General features: G+C 60.5%; 2 protein-coding genes across 5 annotated transcripts; one reads left to right on the forward strand and one right to left on the reverse strand.

Moving 5' to 3' along the window:
* Window positions 1-3,698: 3,698 nt before the first annotated feature.
* On the reverse strand, window positions 3,699-7,661 carry SSR4 (signal sequence receptor subunit 4). Of its 2 annotated transcripts, none has more exons than XM_079910527.1 (6): window positions 7,426-7,661; window positions 5,462-5,577; window positions 4,602-4,676; window positions 4,358-4,447; window positions 4,035-4,100; window positions 3,699-3,841 (listed from the first exon to the last, which is right to left on the reverse strand). In XM_079910527.1, exons 1-6 carry the CDS (start codon window positions 7,490-7,492, stop codon window positions 3,737-3,739), a joined length of 519 nt encoding a protein of 172 aa, XP_079766653.1. In that variant the 5' UTR covers window positions 7,493-7,661; the 3' UTR covers window positions 3,699-3,736. The 2 variants fall into 2 exon arrangements, with proteins under 2 accessions (XP_079766653.1, XP_079766652.1); XM_079910526.1 differs by having other exon boundaries at window positions 5,462-5,580.
* Window positions 7,662-7,793: 132 nt separating this feature from the next.
* Window positions 7,794-16,049, forward strand: IDH3G (isocitrate dehydrogenase (NAD(+)) 3 non-catalytic subunit gamma). Of its 3 annotated transcripts, XM_079910523.1 has the most exons (12): window positions 7,794-7,958; window positions 11,517-11,555; window positions 12,175-12,272; window positions 12,598-12,710; window positions 13,840-13,900; window positions 13,998-14,130; window positions 14,260-14,393; window positions 14,653-14,755; window positions 14,847-14,993; window positions 15,331-15,425; window positions 15,508-15,568; window positions 15,822-16,049. In XM_079910523.1, exons 1-12 carry the CDS (start codon window positions 7,878-7,880, stop codon window positions 15,921-15,923), a joined length of 1,167 nt encoding a protein of 388 aa, XP_079766649.1. In that variant the 5' UTR covers window positions 7,794-7,877; the 3' UTR covers window positions 15,924-16,049. The 3 variants fall into 3 exon arrangements, with proteins under 3 accessions (XP_079766649.1, XP_079766650.1, XP_079766651.1); XM_079910524.1 differs by lacking the exon at window positions 14,847-14,993; XM_079910525.1 differs by lacking the exons at window positions 7,794-7,958; window positions 11,517-11,555 and adding an exon at window positions 11,782-11,916 and having other exon boundaries at window positions 15,822-16,048.
* Window positions 16,050-16,246: the final 197 nt, after the last annotated feature.

The following is a 16,246-nucleotide window of genomic DNA, read 5'->3' on the forward strand; positions in this document are numbered from 1 at the left end:
CAGGGCACGGGTCCTCCGCCCTGGCCCAGGTCCACTGAGCCTGCCGGGACCCCGTCTTCTGCTCTCCCTTAGAATCTAGCGTGTGTGTGTGTGTGCACGTGGGACTTTGTTACCAGACAGAAGCCCCTGGAGGACGAGGGACGCTTCTCTCCATTGGTGACTTCCTTCTCCCCAAGTACAGAGACCACATCAACAGCTGGTCTGGGGGCAGACCCGTATCGGCCCCCCCTTCAGCCGTAGGCATGTGTGTGTGTGAGACACGAGCCCAGACCCATGTACACATGCAGACACACGCATTTCCCTCCAGAGCGCTCTCAGTGCGGGCACTTGGGGACAGGGAAGTCAGCTGAAAAGCAGAGGCAAAGAAGACTGTCCTAAGCACAAGAGAATGTCCGTTACTTGTAGACAAAGGCAACCCTGATCTCTGTGGTTCTTTTCCTTTTCTGTGCTTGCCAATTGTTGTTTTTTGGGTTTGTTCGTTTTGTGGACCCGCTCTGAGGGCTGGCAGCTCCTTCAGGCAGCCTGACAGAGGTGGAATCCCCGAGTGATAGCTGGGAAGGAGGGGGGTGGGGGGAAGCAGGGGAGGGGGATGGGGGGAGGGGAGGTGGGGGGATGAAGGCAAGAATGGGAAGCAGCTTTGCAGATGGCCTCCGCTCCGAGGTGTGGCGACTGGGAGCTTCCGATGTGGCTTGCCAGGCTCACCTTGGAGGTCACCTCCTTCCCCGGCGACTGCGGGGACTGAAGGGTCAGTGTCCGTCCAAGAAGAAGGAAGAGAGCCCAGGGCTGTGGCAGACGCCTTCTGGAGCTCGGCTTCTCTCCTGAGTGGCGTGAGTAGCAGCAGACCTCGGTGACACGACCCACGCAGAGCTAGGGAGCGGCCTGGAGCTGAGTGACAGGCGGGCCCTGCCAGGTGGGCTGACCGGAGAAGATGCCCTGCGCCCCACTTTGCCAGTGTGGGCCAGGCAGCCCCCGGGGACCTGTGCATTAGTGAGAGCTGGCCTGCGGGCCCTTCCCGGCTCAGAGAGCCTCAGATGGAAGGCTGACAGGCTGCTCACCCCCGCCCCCTGCCGGCATCGTGAGAATAAAGCAAGCTGCCTTCGAGGGTGACTCCTGGCCTCCTCGTGTTCATTCTCCTTCATTCTCCAGCACCGGGGGCTGGCGTGGGGCCGGGCGGGTCAGGGGGAAGCTGAGCAAAAGCGAGGTGTTCTGAAGTCAGCCTCCAGCACTCTGGGAGGAGGGACAGAGCCACCAGAGTCATTTCAGAGGTCTGCCACGGTCACAAGGGTGTGGTGCCCAGTGCAGGAAGGATGGCAGACACCTGTCTCAGGACTGGCGACTGAGCCTGGAGCCGGCATGTGCATGAGGCCAACACCCCTGCTCGGGTCAGAGTCATAGAGAAGTGGTTCCACCCTCTCCCTGCCCTGCAGCTCAGGGAGTGCCCTAGCGCTTCTGGAAGGCACAGGCTTCCTTCCCTGTTTGGGGACCCCACAGTGCCTAGCCCTCAGAAGATGCAAAGAAGTGTCTTTTGACCAGATGAATACCAGGTGGCTGCGGGAACTCCCAGAGGTTCCATTCAGCACAGCAAACCACTGGGCATCTGCTCAGTGTCAGGAACCCTGCTAAGTCCTGGCTGGGGCCAAGGCCCCAAAGACAGCAACTCCAGGGGTACCGTCTGTGCGGTGAGCCCTTGAGTAGGCGCTGTCTCCTGAAAAGACACAGGATGCTGCCAGCACATTAAGTGGGTGAGGATACATTTAAAAATTCTCTTGAAAGAGCAATGTAGACCTCTTGTTAATTTTGCTAACTTGCTGAGATTGGCGTGAGCAAGAAACCTGAGCCTGTGTTCCCAGAAGCGGAGTGCCCTGCTGTCTGAACAGCTGGGAGGGAAGACCCAGCACGTCACACAGAACACCAGTGGCTTCAAGGGAGGAAAGGGCTTGTTGATGAAAAGGGGCAAACACGAGACACCACCTTCCTCTTGCCCCTCAGAGGCCTCTGGAGCGGGGGGCTAGGAACATCAACTCGTGACCGGCCCCGTTCCTTGGGAGGGGACACTCCACATAGGCCCCTGTGAAGGATGGGTTCCCAGGACCCAGCCCCTCGCAGAAAACTGGCTGCGGTTGGAGACTAAGGCCGCCTGCTCCCTGAGCACCCCCTCTCTGGCTGCTGGGGGCTCACTGTGATGGCGCTAGAGGCACCTTGCTTTTGCTCTGGGGTGGGGGCCAGGACAGGCCCGGATCCGAGGGTCCCTCGGCTGTGTGAAGGCCGGTGCTGGGGCTTGGCTCTCACTGGCTCCGGGCAATGTTGACACCAGGAGATCTGGAAGCCCTTGGCAACCGGCGCACTGGACCAGGAGTGGTGGAGCTGGGATCAAATAGAGCCGCTGGGTGGCCAACAGCTGCCACTTTCCCCCTTAAAAGGAGGAGGAGCGGTGCTCAGCCAGCAGGCGCCACCCGAGCTCCCACCAGCCCTGTCTGGGATGCAGAAAGCGCCTCAGCCAGCAGCTCGCGCCTGGCCTGGTCTTCAGGGGCCCCATGGTTCCTGTTGTGCCCGTTTTGGGAGCGAGGACGGGGCTCTTCCCTAGAGCCTCCCTATTCCTGCCAGCCACCCATGCTGACCCGCTTCGCTTGGACTGAGGGTGCGGGGCAGGGAACAGCTGGCGTCCCCTAGCCTGGAGAAGGTCCCCAGGCAAGTCCCTCCACACTCCCGCGGAGGACAAGGCCCAGAGGAGAGCCCCACCCACTCCCGTAGGCTCTGGGCCTCCTTTGGGGTGCAGCCTCCCTGGACGCTGATCCCAAGGACCCCTCACGACAGCCTGGAGGAAGCCAGGTCACCCTAGGGCCCCTCACCTCTGCAGTCACCAGGTGGCAGCAGGGACGCTGGGCTGGTGGGAGGGCTGCGGGCTGACGTGGAGCGTGGAGCCTGCACAGGGACGCCCGCCCGATTTCTCGAGAACATCAGTGCTCAGAGAGCGGGTTCGCTGGAGGGAAGGGACACAGCCGAGCTGGAAAGGGCTAACGATGGGCTCCTGGGAGGCTTGGGGGTCCAGGTCCTCTCTTGTGCCTTTCTCTGTGCCCCACCCGACACCAGAGGTGAGAGCATCCTGGGAGGCACCACGCTGGAGCGGAGAGCTTGGAAGGACCACCCCCCTGGACAGCTACCTGGAGTACTAGCTTCGACCGCATAAGCGCCACAGGGACGCCTGCAGCGCCCCCCAGGAAAAGCACAGGAAGTACTTCAGTGTGTGGTTCCTGCCCAGGGCCCTTCCGAAGGCCAGGAGGGGCCATGGCTACGTGCACTGCTGACTGCTGGGTTTCGGGGAAGCTCCCCACGCCACCTGCCCTGGGCAGTTGCCCTCAAAATGGCAGGTGGTCAGAGGGTCCTTCCCTAAGCGGGCCCAGGCAGGAGAACAAGGCCACTCTTTGCCAGAGATTGGGGGGCGGAGGGGAGAGAAAGCCCCATGCCCCGCCCGGAACCAGGCAGGCAGCCCTGGGAGACGGTGGGCACTGGGTATTAGGGGGCTGAGAAGGGAGCGCTAACAATGGCCAAGAGTAAAGCAAACGTACACAAGGAGGAAGGGGACCTCCAGACCTGCCCCACTCGGTGCCTGTGCCGTCTAGGCAGGCGGAGGGATGCCGGCCACCCAGCTCTGCCCGTGTGTGTGACACAGTTCTGGTGCCTGGGATAGCTGGTAACTGTTTATTGAAAGAAGCAGGGGGGCGGGGGGGCATCACCCTCAGGCCTGGATGTGGCTCTTGGCGCTGAAGGCCAGGTAGTAGATCACTAGGCCGATGGCAGCGGCCAGTACCTCGGTGGAGACCCAGGGCCCATTCCAGGTGCCCTGCAAGAAAGGAGACCAAAGTCATTCTCGGGGGAGGGACAGGCGAGAAGGCCGGCCGCTCCAGCCACCCTCCTCCTGGAGCGCGAAGACACACTGGTCCACTTGGCTCAGCCCCCAGCTCTCGCTAAAACGCGAGGCTTGCCACCGGCTCCCTCCTTCCCCTGTGCCAGGCCAGCCCCTTCTGGCCACTCACCCGATGGTCCACGCTGACTGTGAACAGAGGTGGGATGATGGAAATGTCCTCGTTGTTTCTCTGGGCCTGTGAGGGAGGTGCTGGGGTCAGGGGGCGATGCTGGGTGGGGTGGGAGAGGCAGGAACACCGGCCAGAGTCGTGGAAGGAGAAATGCGGGTGAAGGAGCGACACGGAAGGCACAGGGCCAGGTGGGGTGGGTGAGCAGGAAGGCGCCCACCGGCCGTCCTGCTCCAAGTCAGAGAGGGGACCTCAGGGTGGAGCCAGCTGGGGCAGCGGCTATGCCCCCCCTACTGCAGGCCTGGGTGGCCTTCGGGGACACTCACCTTCCTCAGGAGGCTGTAGGACTCCTCGTCAAAGAATCTGACCTCGTAGGTGCCTGCGTGGGCGCTCTTGTGGTCTAGGCTCCAGGACACCTGGGTGGGGTGTGTTCGGCAGGGGGTGGGCAGTGCACATGGCGCCACGGCCAGCGCATCGAATTCAGGAACCCCAGCCCTGCTGGCCCGGCCTTCAAGCCACACCCGTGAACGGGTGGCCTCCCGCGAAAGTGACCACCACAGCATCCCTTACCTGGTATCGGCCCACGTCCTGGCCCCGGGTAACAGGAAACTGTTTTCCACTGACGTCAGCATAAAGAGCCATGTTCTGGGGGAGGGGATAAAAGGAGAGTCACCTTCTCCCCTCTCTGGCTGCAGGTGAGGCCCCGCTCTGCCACCCGGAGTAGCACCCTCCGCCTGTGTGTGGGTATGGAGGCCGCCGGGCACAGCCGGGGACTGCGGTGTGTCTGGCGGGGGTACTCTCCACGTCTGTCTCCCTCCTTGGGGGCCACATCTCCCCTATGCCTGGCCTCCCTAACGCACGGCAAGCCTGTTAACTGGACACGGGCGGGATGAGTGAAGTGTTCTTGTTTCTTCTCTGAGCCTGGAAGGGGGTATCACGGTCGCGGACACCCAATGAGCTGCCTAAAGAAGATTGTACCTACAAAGGCCCAACTTCCTTCCTTCTCTGGGCCTTTAGGTTGCAGAGGCTGAGGCCAGGGCTGCTTGGTCTTGAAATGACGAAACACACATGTGGACACACACTTCGGCAAAGAGCAACCAGTAAAGGGACGCAGAAGCCTGGGGGCTGACCCTGGCTGTCTCTCCCTTCACACGTATACTCTTTGCACACACAGCAAGATGCCTGTCTATATCACCGCACATAGATGCAGCAGAGCAGGCAGGTGAGGAGAATGTTCTTTAAATATCTGCTAGAATCTGGCCTGGCTGTGCCCTGATCTCTCCTACACCTGGGAATCAAAACCCTGATTCTCCCTGTCCACACGGACCCCCAGGTCTGACCCCATCCACTGCCAGTGAGGGCCCCAGGTCTCAGCCTCACTGCTCACCTCTCGCCCCCGCACCCTCCTGGCTGAACCCCCGCTGCCTCACCTGGACCCTGTTCTTGCAAGTCAGGGAGATCTCCACGATGAAGACAGTCTCAGTAGAAATGACAGCATCCGAGGTGGTATAGTAAGAAGGGGTGATCTGGGGCTCCACACAGGCCTCTGCTGCGGAGAGGCAGAGATGAACGGCTAAGGCCTGGCTTGTGCTTGCTGGGTTAGGGCTAGAAGGGACCACCCTAACCCCACTTCCCAGAGCTCATCAGCTGAGCACACAAAGGGCCCTTTGCACCCTGCCAGGTGGGGTCTGGGAGACAGATTCAAATGATCAGTCAGAACTACAGTGGTCTTGAAGGAAGGCAGGGGAAGGGAGACACGAAGGCTTTGTACAGGTGGAACCTCAACGTACAGGCAGAACAGGTGAGTGTGTGTGTGTGTGTGTGGGGGGGCGTGCTGCATGAATTCACTGCACGACTCGAGTCTGTGCCTGGACCTGCAGACAGGGAAGCCGTGCAATGGTTTAGGGATGCAGTCTGCCCTAGAGCACCCTAGAAGCCCAGGGGGTGGCCAGGCTGACCTCAATCCAGAGCCATGCATGGCTCTGGACAGTTTACTGAAGGCATCTTCTGCAGACACAAAGCATGGTGCTGCTGGCAACCTATGGGGCTTTTGATATGAAGGAAAGGGTCTCTGCCCCAGACAGTTGACAGAAGACCACGACTGGCCCCAGTGTTTCCGGAGGGAAAGAAATGGCAGAGGGTCTGGGTCCATAAGCATAACTTGTCCCCTTGAACAGGGCTGCACTGAGAAAAAGGATGCTGCCGTAGTCATCTCCACACTGCTAGAGGCTAAAGGGAAGGAAAGGTGCCACCTAAATCACAAGGCGTCCACTGCTCTCCAAATGTGGTGTCCGGGCAGGGCCGTGACTTAGGCTGAAGCAGTCAGAGGCCGTGGGACTGGAATGGCGGGAGGAAGATGCCTGGGAACATGGGTGGGAGGCGGTTCTCAGGAGCCACATCCCCCAGATCCTTGCACGCTCTGCTAGACTTGACCTTTTTCCTATGGCCACGGGGGAGCACAGAGGGGCTTTATAGTTAGGTCTGTCCTTTCCAGGCATCACTGACTATTGCGTGGGGGGGTTCCTGAGGAGCAGGTGAGCAGGGTGCAGGCGGGGAGGCCAGTTAGGCTGGTGAAACACTGCAGGCATCAAGGGCGCTGGCCTGAGGTAGGGCAGGTAAAGTGAATGCACTGAAAGTGGCCCTGACCCAGTCCAGGTCCCCAGGCCCGGGGTGGGGGCTCCTGCAAGGACCTCCTCCTAAACAAACTTCTGGACTCCAGTCTGAGCTCAGCCCTGCCACTAAGTGTTAACAACCTCTCAAGAACGTGAAGCCATCTGACTCCGCTGAAAAACCCTATAAAGATATGGCAAGGCCTCGGGGGAAACAAATCAACCGCCTGATCTAGGCACTCTAGGCCCACTCATCTTTCCCTCTTCAGTTCCTTTCTAACTCGCCCGCACTCCGGGCCCCTCTGCCTGGACCGTCCCTGCTTCCTCTTCACTCAGAGCTCTCTTCCTGGAGAGGCCTGGCCCCACCGCACCGGGTCAAGTGGCTCCTCTCCACCGGCCCAGTTTCTCGCTCCGATCGCCCGGCGCTGCAGAGCTTTGCTCCTGTCCGACCCCCCTCCGGGACCGGGAGCTCCTGGAGTGGCAGCAGGGACGTGTGTCATTTTTCCTGCTGGAGCTGGGGCCAGGCGCACGGGAGAGGCTCTGGGACTCTTCCTCGCGGAAGTAGACGAGGGACAGACTAGGCTGTTTCTCCCAGCAGCCCAGCAGCTTGGTAAACGTGTGTGATGCAAGAGCGCGTGGTGGGCTCGGCTGCCGCGACCAGAGACCACCTGCCTCTCTGAAGAAGAAAGCCCAGACCCCCGCTTCGCCCGCACCCCTCCTCCCCCCACGCACCACCAGTCGTGGGTGAGAGGCTCGCCAGAAACGAGCTCCGGCCAGGCCGCTACCTGAGCAGCAGGAGAGGCCGGACAGCAGGAGTAGCGCCAGGGCGCCGAGAGATGCCAGCGCCGCCATCGCCTCTTCTCTGCCGAGGGAAAAAGAGAGCGACTCCCCTGAACACGAGGAGCAGACGAGGAAGCGCGACGCGTAAGCGGCCGCAGCAGCCAATCAGGGGCCGGCGGGCCGGGCGGGCCTGTGACGTCGCCAGCGGCACTGACGTGTCCCCTCCCCGGACCAGGGGCCCAGCGGGCCGCCCTCCCCCGCAAGATGGCGACGACGATGGCGGCGACGGCGGCGGCGGCGGCGCCGCTCTCGGCGCCGGAAGAGGGCGTGAAAACCGGCGCGGCCGTGTGCGTGCGCACTGCGGGACCACGCCCCCGCCCGGGACTTCGCGCCCCGCCGAACTCTCGCGAGAGCGGCATCTGCGAGTCGGAACCTGCGGCAGTTCTCACTTTTCATCATGGCGCTGAAGGTGGCGACGGCCGCGGGCGGCGCTGTGAAGGCAGTGCTCAGGCCGGCCCTCCTCTGCCGTCCTTGGGAGGTGAGAAGCAGGAGCGGGCCACGGGAACAGCCGCGGCGATCGCTGAGGGGTGCTTGCACCTCGTCGGGGTTAGGCCGGCGGCCGCCGCTCTCGGAGCGTCCTGGGGCCCGATTGGCTGCGGGTCCCGTGAGGGGAGGGGAGAGCGCTGCGGGCCAGGGTTGATTGGCCACCTTCGCTGTCACTGAAGGGGTTAGCGAAAGTTGATTCTGGTCTGGCTTCTCAGGGGTCTGCATCTTGTGGCGGGGGAGCTCCCAATGGGCGGGGAGAGTGGACCCCGGGGGGCAGTGTCAACTCCCTAGTGTCCTTGTGGGAAACCCCTCCCCTAAGGCGGTCACGTGGCCGGCCCGCCTCGCTCTTGCCCTCTTGGGAATCGGTTCCTGGCCGCCCTGCCTCTTCAAGCTTCCCTTTTGTGGACCGCTTTGCCACCTCTCCCAGTGGAGGTGGTGAATCGGCCTTTGCTGGTGCCCCAGAGCCTCCCCGCCCCCCCCACCGCAGGCGCCTGGAATGGGAAGGAGCTAGGATTCTTGAAGCTGGCGGGTTGGGAGGCCGCGAGGGCTTTGCTTCCGTTGTTCTCTGTTTAGGATCTTGGTTATTCAGGTCTGATTCCTCTCTCTTGACACGCTTGAATGAGGATAATTTAGTCCCTGGGTGGGTTGGAAGCCATCTGAAGCGTCATCGAGTCAGGACTGGCCCTGAGGGACGAGAGATCTGACCTCTCTGGGTTCCAGTTTCTCCTCTGTCTCAAAGGATCCACCCAACTCTGACCTTCCAGAACTCTGTGACTTTGCTGACACTACTTGTGGACATGTCTTCAGCCATGCTTCCCCACTCTGAGCCCTGGGGAAGACTGCCCTGTAACAGCTTCTGGTTTATAAAATTATGTTTAAAATGCTGACTCCTCCCACTTGCTCGCCAGAGGCTTTCCAGAGGTCCCTGGCAGCTAGGCTCTTGCAGGATCTTGGTGGGGACATCTGTCTCCTCCCTGACTTCCCCTGTGTGTGTGCTTGTGTCTATATTGGGGCAGGGATGGGGGGCAGTGAAAGGTTGCTAGCTGGGCAATGCCTTGCCCTGAGACTGGTTGTCCTGGGTATGGGAACCTTTAGAGATGAAGCCCAGATCTTTGGTCCCACTAATTGGGACCTCGTGGGAAAATATGCCGCCACCATTGGTACTTGATCCAACAGAAACATGCTGATGAGAGAACCCTCACTAAAATGTGGATCATGGGAGCCCTTAGGCTGGGACACGTACCATTCTGAACTCCTTTCTTTCTGTGGCACTATCAAAGGACGAGGGTAACAGTCCACCTTCCTGCTTGATGAACAAGCTGGAGACCAATGCATATATCCCATTCTGCCTCATACTGGGCTCCTTTGATAGGTAGCTTCACAGAACCTTTGTAACCTCCTGAAGGAAGGTGCCTGAATGTGTCCAGAGCAAGGTCAGGGAAGTCACTATCCTGAGAGCTCTCCGGGTCTTTGGCCAAAGCTGGATGGAACATCTAGCATTGGGACCAGGTGAGAGAGACGTTCGGCCCTGGTGGTAGTGATGGGGTCCAGGGTCTGGTGGGGTGTGGTTGTGCAGATGCAGAGCCAGGCCTGGTGTGAGCGCTGGCTCACCGGCACAGCCAGGTTACCTGCCAGGTGCCAGTAGACCTCAGAGGGCTGAAACCCAGGAGGAGTTACTGCACGGAGCTGTAGGGGTCAGCCCAGCATCCCCTCACTGGCCAGCAGCCTTGAACACTGGCCTGAGGGGCTGGTGGGGTAGAGGGGGGCGTATGCTTTTGCATAGCCCTGTGTGCTCTTCTAGCGACTGAACAGCTTGCATACCTCTTCTTGCTTAATGTTTCCAGCAGTCAGATAAAGTAGGCACCTCTATTCTGTGGATTTCAGGTAAGGGTGGGAAGCTCAGCAAGGTTAAGCCATTTGCCAGCAAGAGTAGTAGATGGAGGATTTGGACCGAGGTCGACCTAGCCTCAAAGCCCGTCATATCTTCCTTCATTTTCTGATATGCTCATTCATTCAGTAAATGTTTTTTGTGTCCCAGCTCTGGACCAGGCATTCTGCTCGGTCTTGGGGTGACAGTAGAGGATCAGACAGACATGGTGTCCACTCTCAGGGGCTTAGGGGTAGGAGAGGGAGCACAGCAGTGATAACCTAGTGAGACTGTGGTTGAGGGGAAGGGAGTGGGGTGGGTAGGGCTTTGGGAGCCCGGGGGACCAACAGCTCAGCAGCCTTAGGGCATCAGGGAAGGCTTCCTGGAGGAAAGGCAGTCTCAATACAGACACCATCCACAAGTTTGTATTGAGAGCCTACAGTTAAGATGAATCCAGATACTGACAATTGCTAGAAGGAAAACAGAAAAGCCCCAAGTATGCGTCAGACTGCAGACCCGGGGGCCCCATGGATCAGCAGAAACCCCCAGGGCCTGTTGTCCTGTTAGTCACCCCCTTCCTAACCCCTGTGCTGCCAGAGTTCTGTGCAAGGGGGAGCCTTGTGAAAACCAGCCGGGGAGACCCAGATGGGGCGGTCAGCCTCTGCGTGAGCTTTCTAGACTTCTAGCAGGAAGGCATGGCTCTTTGGAAAATGGCCACAGTGACTCTGCCATTGGCTGCCCCAGCAGGCAAGTGGCAGGGCATTCCCAAGCGATAAGGAGGACCTTGGCCCTGCCCCTGTCTCTGGATTGAAGGGCACCCAGGCGGGGCACAACAGGGAGGAAAGTGTGTGGGCCTGTAGCCCCGCTGCGGTGGGAGCTGGGACATGGGCTGCTTCTTCCAGGAAAGTGTGGGGACTCCAGATGGGTCACTCTGAGCACCTGTCCCATTTGACTCGGGTGGCTTTTGCTCTGAAGCTGTCAGGCATGGCACCGGTGTGACCAAGTGCGGCTGTTTCAGGTGGGGGGTGGGGACATCTGTCATCCATGTAGGCCACAAAGCAGTTTTGCAATCCTTCATGAAAGCCTTCTGAAAGATTGGCGTCTGCTATTCTTCTGCAAATGGTTGCATTTTTAGATTTCTGATTCTAGAGTGCTGTTCCGCATGGTGCCAACAGTGCTTATCTCTGGGTGGACGGGGCTGGGTGCTATCTTCTTCCTCCCAATCTTCGTGTTCTGTCCATATGCTGCTTTTGCAACAAGAAAACATGATCTTTAAAATGATGTAAATGCTGGTCGTGGTGGCCCAGTGGTTTATCACGATTTCCCTATCGTACTACGTTTGGCGTGCCAACTTCTCCAAGTTACAGACATCACTGAGCAGGAATAATTGGCTGAAGAAGACCAGAAACAAGAAAAGGTGGGGAGGGGGATGTAAACATTTTTTAAAAAACTGACCAGGGACCTGAAGGAGGTGTAAAGCGTTGTAGCGACCGTCCGCGGTGCTCCGACGGGCTGGTCTGTGTGCTGCTGTGCGCTAGACAGCGGTGCACGGGGGAGGCGCAGGGCCTGTCTGGGCGCGGGTGAGGACGCTCGCCTTCCCTGCCAGGAGCTCGGCTGGCCCTTTTGCCAAATTGGCTTTCTGGGCTAGATGGCAACCACTAGCGTCTGGGTTCTCTTTGCCAGGTTCTAGGTGCCCACGAAGCCCCCCGGAGGAGCTTCTCAGTAAGTACCCACCCGAGTGTGTGCATGCACGTGCGTGTGTTGATGTTCACGTGTGCCCGCCTGTGTGTGTGCGGAGGCGTGTGTGTACAGGTGCATGTGGATGCACTCACAGGCAGGCGTGGGTGCAGAGGTGTGTGTGTGTGCGCGCGTGCACGCGCGTGTGTCGTGCCTCTGGGCTCCCTGCCCTTCTGTGTCTCTCCCCCTGAGGTGCAGTCTCCAGAGCTCGCCCACCCCTTCTCCCCTGAACCGTGCTAGACGGCGCCCCAGGGAAACAGCCCCATTCCCCAGCAAAGCTTGTTCCTCCAGCCTTGACTGATCTGTGTCTTCTTCCTTCCTGTCCCGCCTCTAGCAACAAACAATTGTGAGTGTTTTTCTCATCTGCCTGTTAGGTTGGGGCTTTTAGTTGCTTTGGGATTGACCCGGGTCCAGGCGGGGACGGGGCCTGTTTCTGCTGTTGTCCTCGCGACCCAGGAGCGCCCCCCGCCGTGAGCAGCCCTGTCTGGGGTGGGTGGGGCAGGGTGTAGGGGTGTGGTACCCCAAGCTGGCGCCTCCCAGTGGGCCTTCCCACTGGGTCAGTGCTGGAGGGGGGAAGGGAACTGAAGCCTCCCCGTCCTTCTAGCCCCCGTCGGCTAAGTATGGTGGGCGGCACACGGTCACCATGATCCCAGGGGATGGCATCGGGCCAGAGCTCATGTTGCACGTCAAGTCTGTGTTCAGGTACAGAGCCCCTGGGCCCAGCCAGGGGGACCCTGAGAACTTTGTGCCAAGAGGGGCAGTGAGCCAGTGGTGGGAGGCCTTTTGTCCCAGTGTCTGCGATCCTAGCAGGCCGGCCCGGGCACGGGGAGGGTGGAACCAGGCCCACTGACAGTGTTGTGGAGTGTAAGTGCATGCCTGCCAGCTGGCGCAGGTGGGCCCAGTCTCCCCTCAGCCAGAGCCAGGGCAGGGTGGGCAGCAGCAGGGCAGAGGCCTCTGCACCCAGTGGTCCAGGCAGGCTTCCCAGACGGAGGCCTGGGGCCGCCGCCCTGACCCTGCTCTGCCCCAGGCATGCGTGTGTGCCTGTGGACTTCGAAGAGGTGCACGTGAGCTCCAACGCCGACGAGGAGGACATCCGAAACGCCATCATGGCCATACGGCGGAACCGCGTGGCCCTGAAGGGTGAGCTCGGGGGCCAGGATGGGGCACCGCTCGTGATTCCTTTCACCTCCAAGCTGACACTTGTCCCTGGGGCCCCACTGATGCTGCGATTCTGAGGTCTCAGTGGCACTAGGCTCTGCGGGAGCCTGTCCAGGGATGGGCCCCCTTCCACCCCCTTCTTCCCTCCTGAGGCAGCCCTCTCTGCTGGAGTCAGCTTTGACCCTCAGAGTCTTTCTTCACAAACCACGTGTCACAGAGATGCAATTGTAACCCTCTGCCTGCCGCCTTGGTTCCAGTTGGCACAGCTGTGCATGTTACAGACGGGAGCTTTACCCTTTCTGAGTTTGCCTTGGTTTGCTCCAGGTCCTTAAACTGTTTCCATCACTCATTCTGCAAACTTTAGACCATTACCTGCTCTGTGTGAGGAGTGAGTGAGCAAAGATGAACCCAGTTAGAGCCCCAGGCCCTGGCAGTCACATGGAGGGGCAGCCATGTTAACTACAGGGTGCCCAAGGCACTGTGGGTGAAGGAAGTCCAGGCAGGGTGTGAGTTGGAGGGCCGGCGGCCCTGGTGGCCCTGAGAAAGCCCTCCTCTACTTGGCACTCTCTGACTGCCTTCTCTCAGCAGCTGCTGGCCCTCTGGGTGCCCTGGTCCCAGCCAAGGTAAAGCTGTGGTCTTTTCCAGGCAACCCCTGCCTGCCTCTGAGCTGCAGCTCTCGTGCTTCCTCGACGCAGGGCCTGGCACTAACCGTGGCCAAGGTCCCCTTGCTGGTGCCAGCCTAGCCACCAGCCTGTTAGTAAGCAAGAGTGGCCACTTTCTGTCCATTCCCCACCCAGGGTCTAGCAAGACCTGGCCAGATGCCAACCCTTGTTCATTCATTCATTCGTTCAGTATTTATTGAGTGCATGCTACGTGCCAGGAGCCCATCAGTGAACCAAACGCATAGGCACACATGCCCCTCTGCCCCATGGGGCTTACGCTGCAAGTTACGCTAGAGTGTTCCATGAAACGCTTCTGCCGCCGGAAGCTGCTGTGTCCTTCTGTGGGAGTCACCCTTGGCACGCATCCCCTGGGTCAGAAGGGGGATATGGTGGTGCAGCTGAGCCTGGGGCGCCCTCTCCAGCCTGCTGGTCTTGTTGCTGTCCTGCAGGCAACATTGAAACAAACCATAACCTGCCGCCATCCCACAAATCCCGAAACAACATCCTGCGGTGAGAGCCAAGTGCATGGGCTGGGGGCTTGGCAGGGGTGGGGGTGCCAGCAGAGAGATGTTGCACTTGCCGGCTGCTTCTCCCTCTGTGCCCCTAGCACCAGCCTGGACCTCTACGCCAACGTCATCCACTGTAAGAGCCTGCCGGGAGTGGTGACGCGGCACAGGGACATAGATATCCTCATCGTCCGGGAAAACACGGAGGGCGAGTATAGCAGCCTGGAGCATGAGGTGGGGGCGTGTTGGCGGGCGTGAGCTCGGCTAGGGCGCTGGTCGGGGACGCCGTGCCCGAGGGGAACCTTGTGCTAGAGGGCAGGCTCGGACAGGCCGTGGGCCTCTTCTCCCTCGTCCCCTTCTCAGAGCGTGGCAGGGGTGGTGGAGAGCCTGAAGATCATCACCGAGGCCAGGTCGCTGCGCATTGCCGAGTATGCCTTCACGCTGGCCCGGGAGAGCGGGCGCAAGAAAGTGACGGCCGTGCACAAGGCCAACATCATGTATGCCCCCCGCCTCGCGCCGCCGCGCTGCCGCCGGGGCCTGCTCTCTGGGACTCGGGGCCCGGGACTACGCCCTGTTGCCCGTTTCCCAGCTGTGGCCTCACCGCAGTGCACACCTAGGGGAGGTGGAACGGGATTCTGCCCGTCCCGCAGACGGCACTGGTTGTAGTTTAGAACCCAGCCTTCTGTGGCGTCTGCGTGCCCCGTCCCTCCAGCTGACGGTTGCAGTGGCCGAGCTGGTGTCCTGCATCCCCCTTAGGAAACTGGGCGATGGGCTCTTCCTCCAGTGCTGCAAGGCGGTGGCAGCCCGTTACCCCCAGATCACCTTCGAGAATATGATCGTGGACAACACCACCATGCAGGTAGTTAGGCTGCCATGCTGCGTGGCCCCTGCCCTGGGCTCCCGGGGCTGCCTGGGCTCCAGGTGCTGGCCGTCCCCTCCTTGCCCCACAGCTGGTGTCCCGGCCCCAGCAGTTCGATGTCATGGTGATGCCCAATCTCTACGGCAACATCGTCAACAACGTCTGCGCGGGGTTGGTTGGGGGCCCCGGCCTCGTAGCTGGGGCCAACTACGGCCACGTGTATGCCGTGTTTGAGACGGTGAGTGCCACCAGCAGTGCCAGGGCCCCTGGCTTTTGTGAACTATAGCTCACAAACTTCCTAGGTCACCCATTGAAAGTGTACGATTTATTGGTTTCTAAGATATTCAGAGTTGTGCAACCATCGCCACTCTCTAATTCCAGAACGTTTCCATCCCCCCAGAAGAAATCTTGTACTTGTGGCTGTCACTCTCTGTTCCCCCTTCCCAGCCCCCGGCACCGAAGTCATCTGCTTTCTGTCTCTGGATGTGCCTGTTCTGGACGCTTTGCACAAATGCAGTGTACACTCGATGTGCTTGTGTTTCCCAGCCCCCTCCTTTGCGTCTCGCCTCTTCCAGGCTACGAGGAACACAGGCAAGAGCATCGCCAACAGGAACATCGCCAACCCCACGGCTACGCTGCTGGCAAGCTGCATGATGCTCGACCACCTCAAGTAAGTGGCTTCTCGGTGCCGGGCCCTGGCCCCCGGCCCGCGCCCCAGGCCGCGAGGACCAAGGTCTGCCCTTCTTTCTCAGGCTCCACTCCTACGCCACCTCCATCCGCAAGGCCGTCTTGGCGTCCATGGACAATGAAAATGTGAGGCTCCCACCCCAGCCCGGGTTGAGGGGCTGGAAATGGCGACCTGGCACCTGTGCTGCCCCCAAGGTGGGGGGGTGTATCAGGCAGAGTGGGGGCCTTTGGGGCCTTAGCTGGTATTACTGCCCTCCTGGTGGCGCTCCCAGCCCCTGCAGGCCACGGGGCGCTGTGGGCAGCCCTGGGCTGCCTGCAGGCTAGGGCGCAGGTGTTGGCTGGGCCCCGCTGTGTGCCCAAGCTTGCCCGTCTCCTGCAGATGCACACCCCAGACATCGGGGGCCAGGGCACCACATCAGAAGCCATCCAGGACATCATCCGCCGTATCCGTGTCATCAACGGCCGGGCCGTGGAGGCCTAGGCCGTCCCCGGGACTGTCTCGGCCCACCCTTTAGATCCCCTTCACGCCCCCAGCACCCTGAGTGGCTCGGTGGGCGGACCCAGAATAAACCCACTTCTGCCCCAGCCCTTGGCCGCGTGCTTCTGTCGCTCCAGGACGCGGGTGTTTCAGTCACACTTTATTAAGAAAACAGGCAGTGCGCTTCCCATTCAGAGGGCCCTCTGCGAGGGTTGGGGGCAGAACGAATTCTGAAAGGCAGGCCTGGCCCTGGTATCTGTCTGCCCTGCTGGGGGGGGGTGTGAGAGGGCGGGCGGGCGGTGTGAGGCACTCAGCAGGGTGGGTGG

The sequence above is a fragment of the Stenella coeruleoalba genome (genome assembly GCF_951394435.1).
Source record: "Stenella coeruleoalba genome assembly, chromosome: X".
Classification (NCBI taxonomy): domain Eukaryota; kingdom Metazoa; phylum Chordata; class Mammalia; order Artiodactyla; family Delphinidae; genus Stenella; species Stenella coeruleoalba.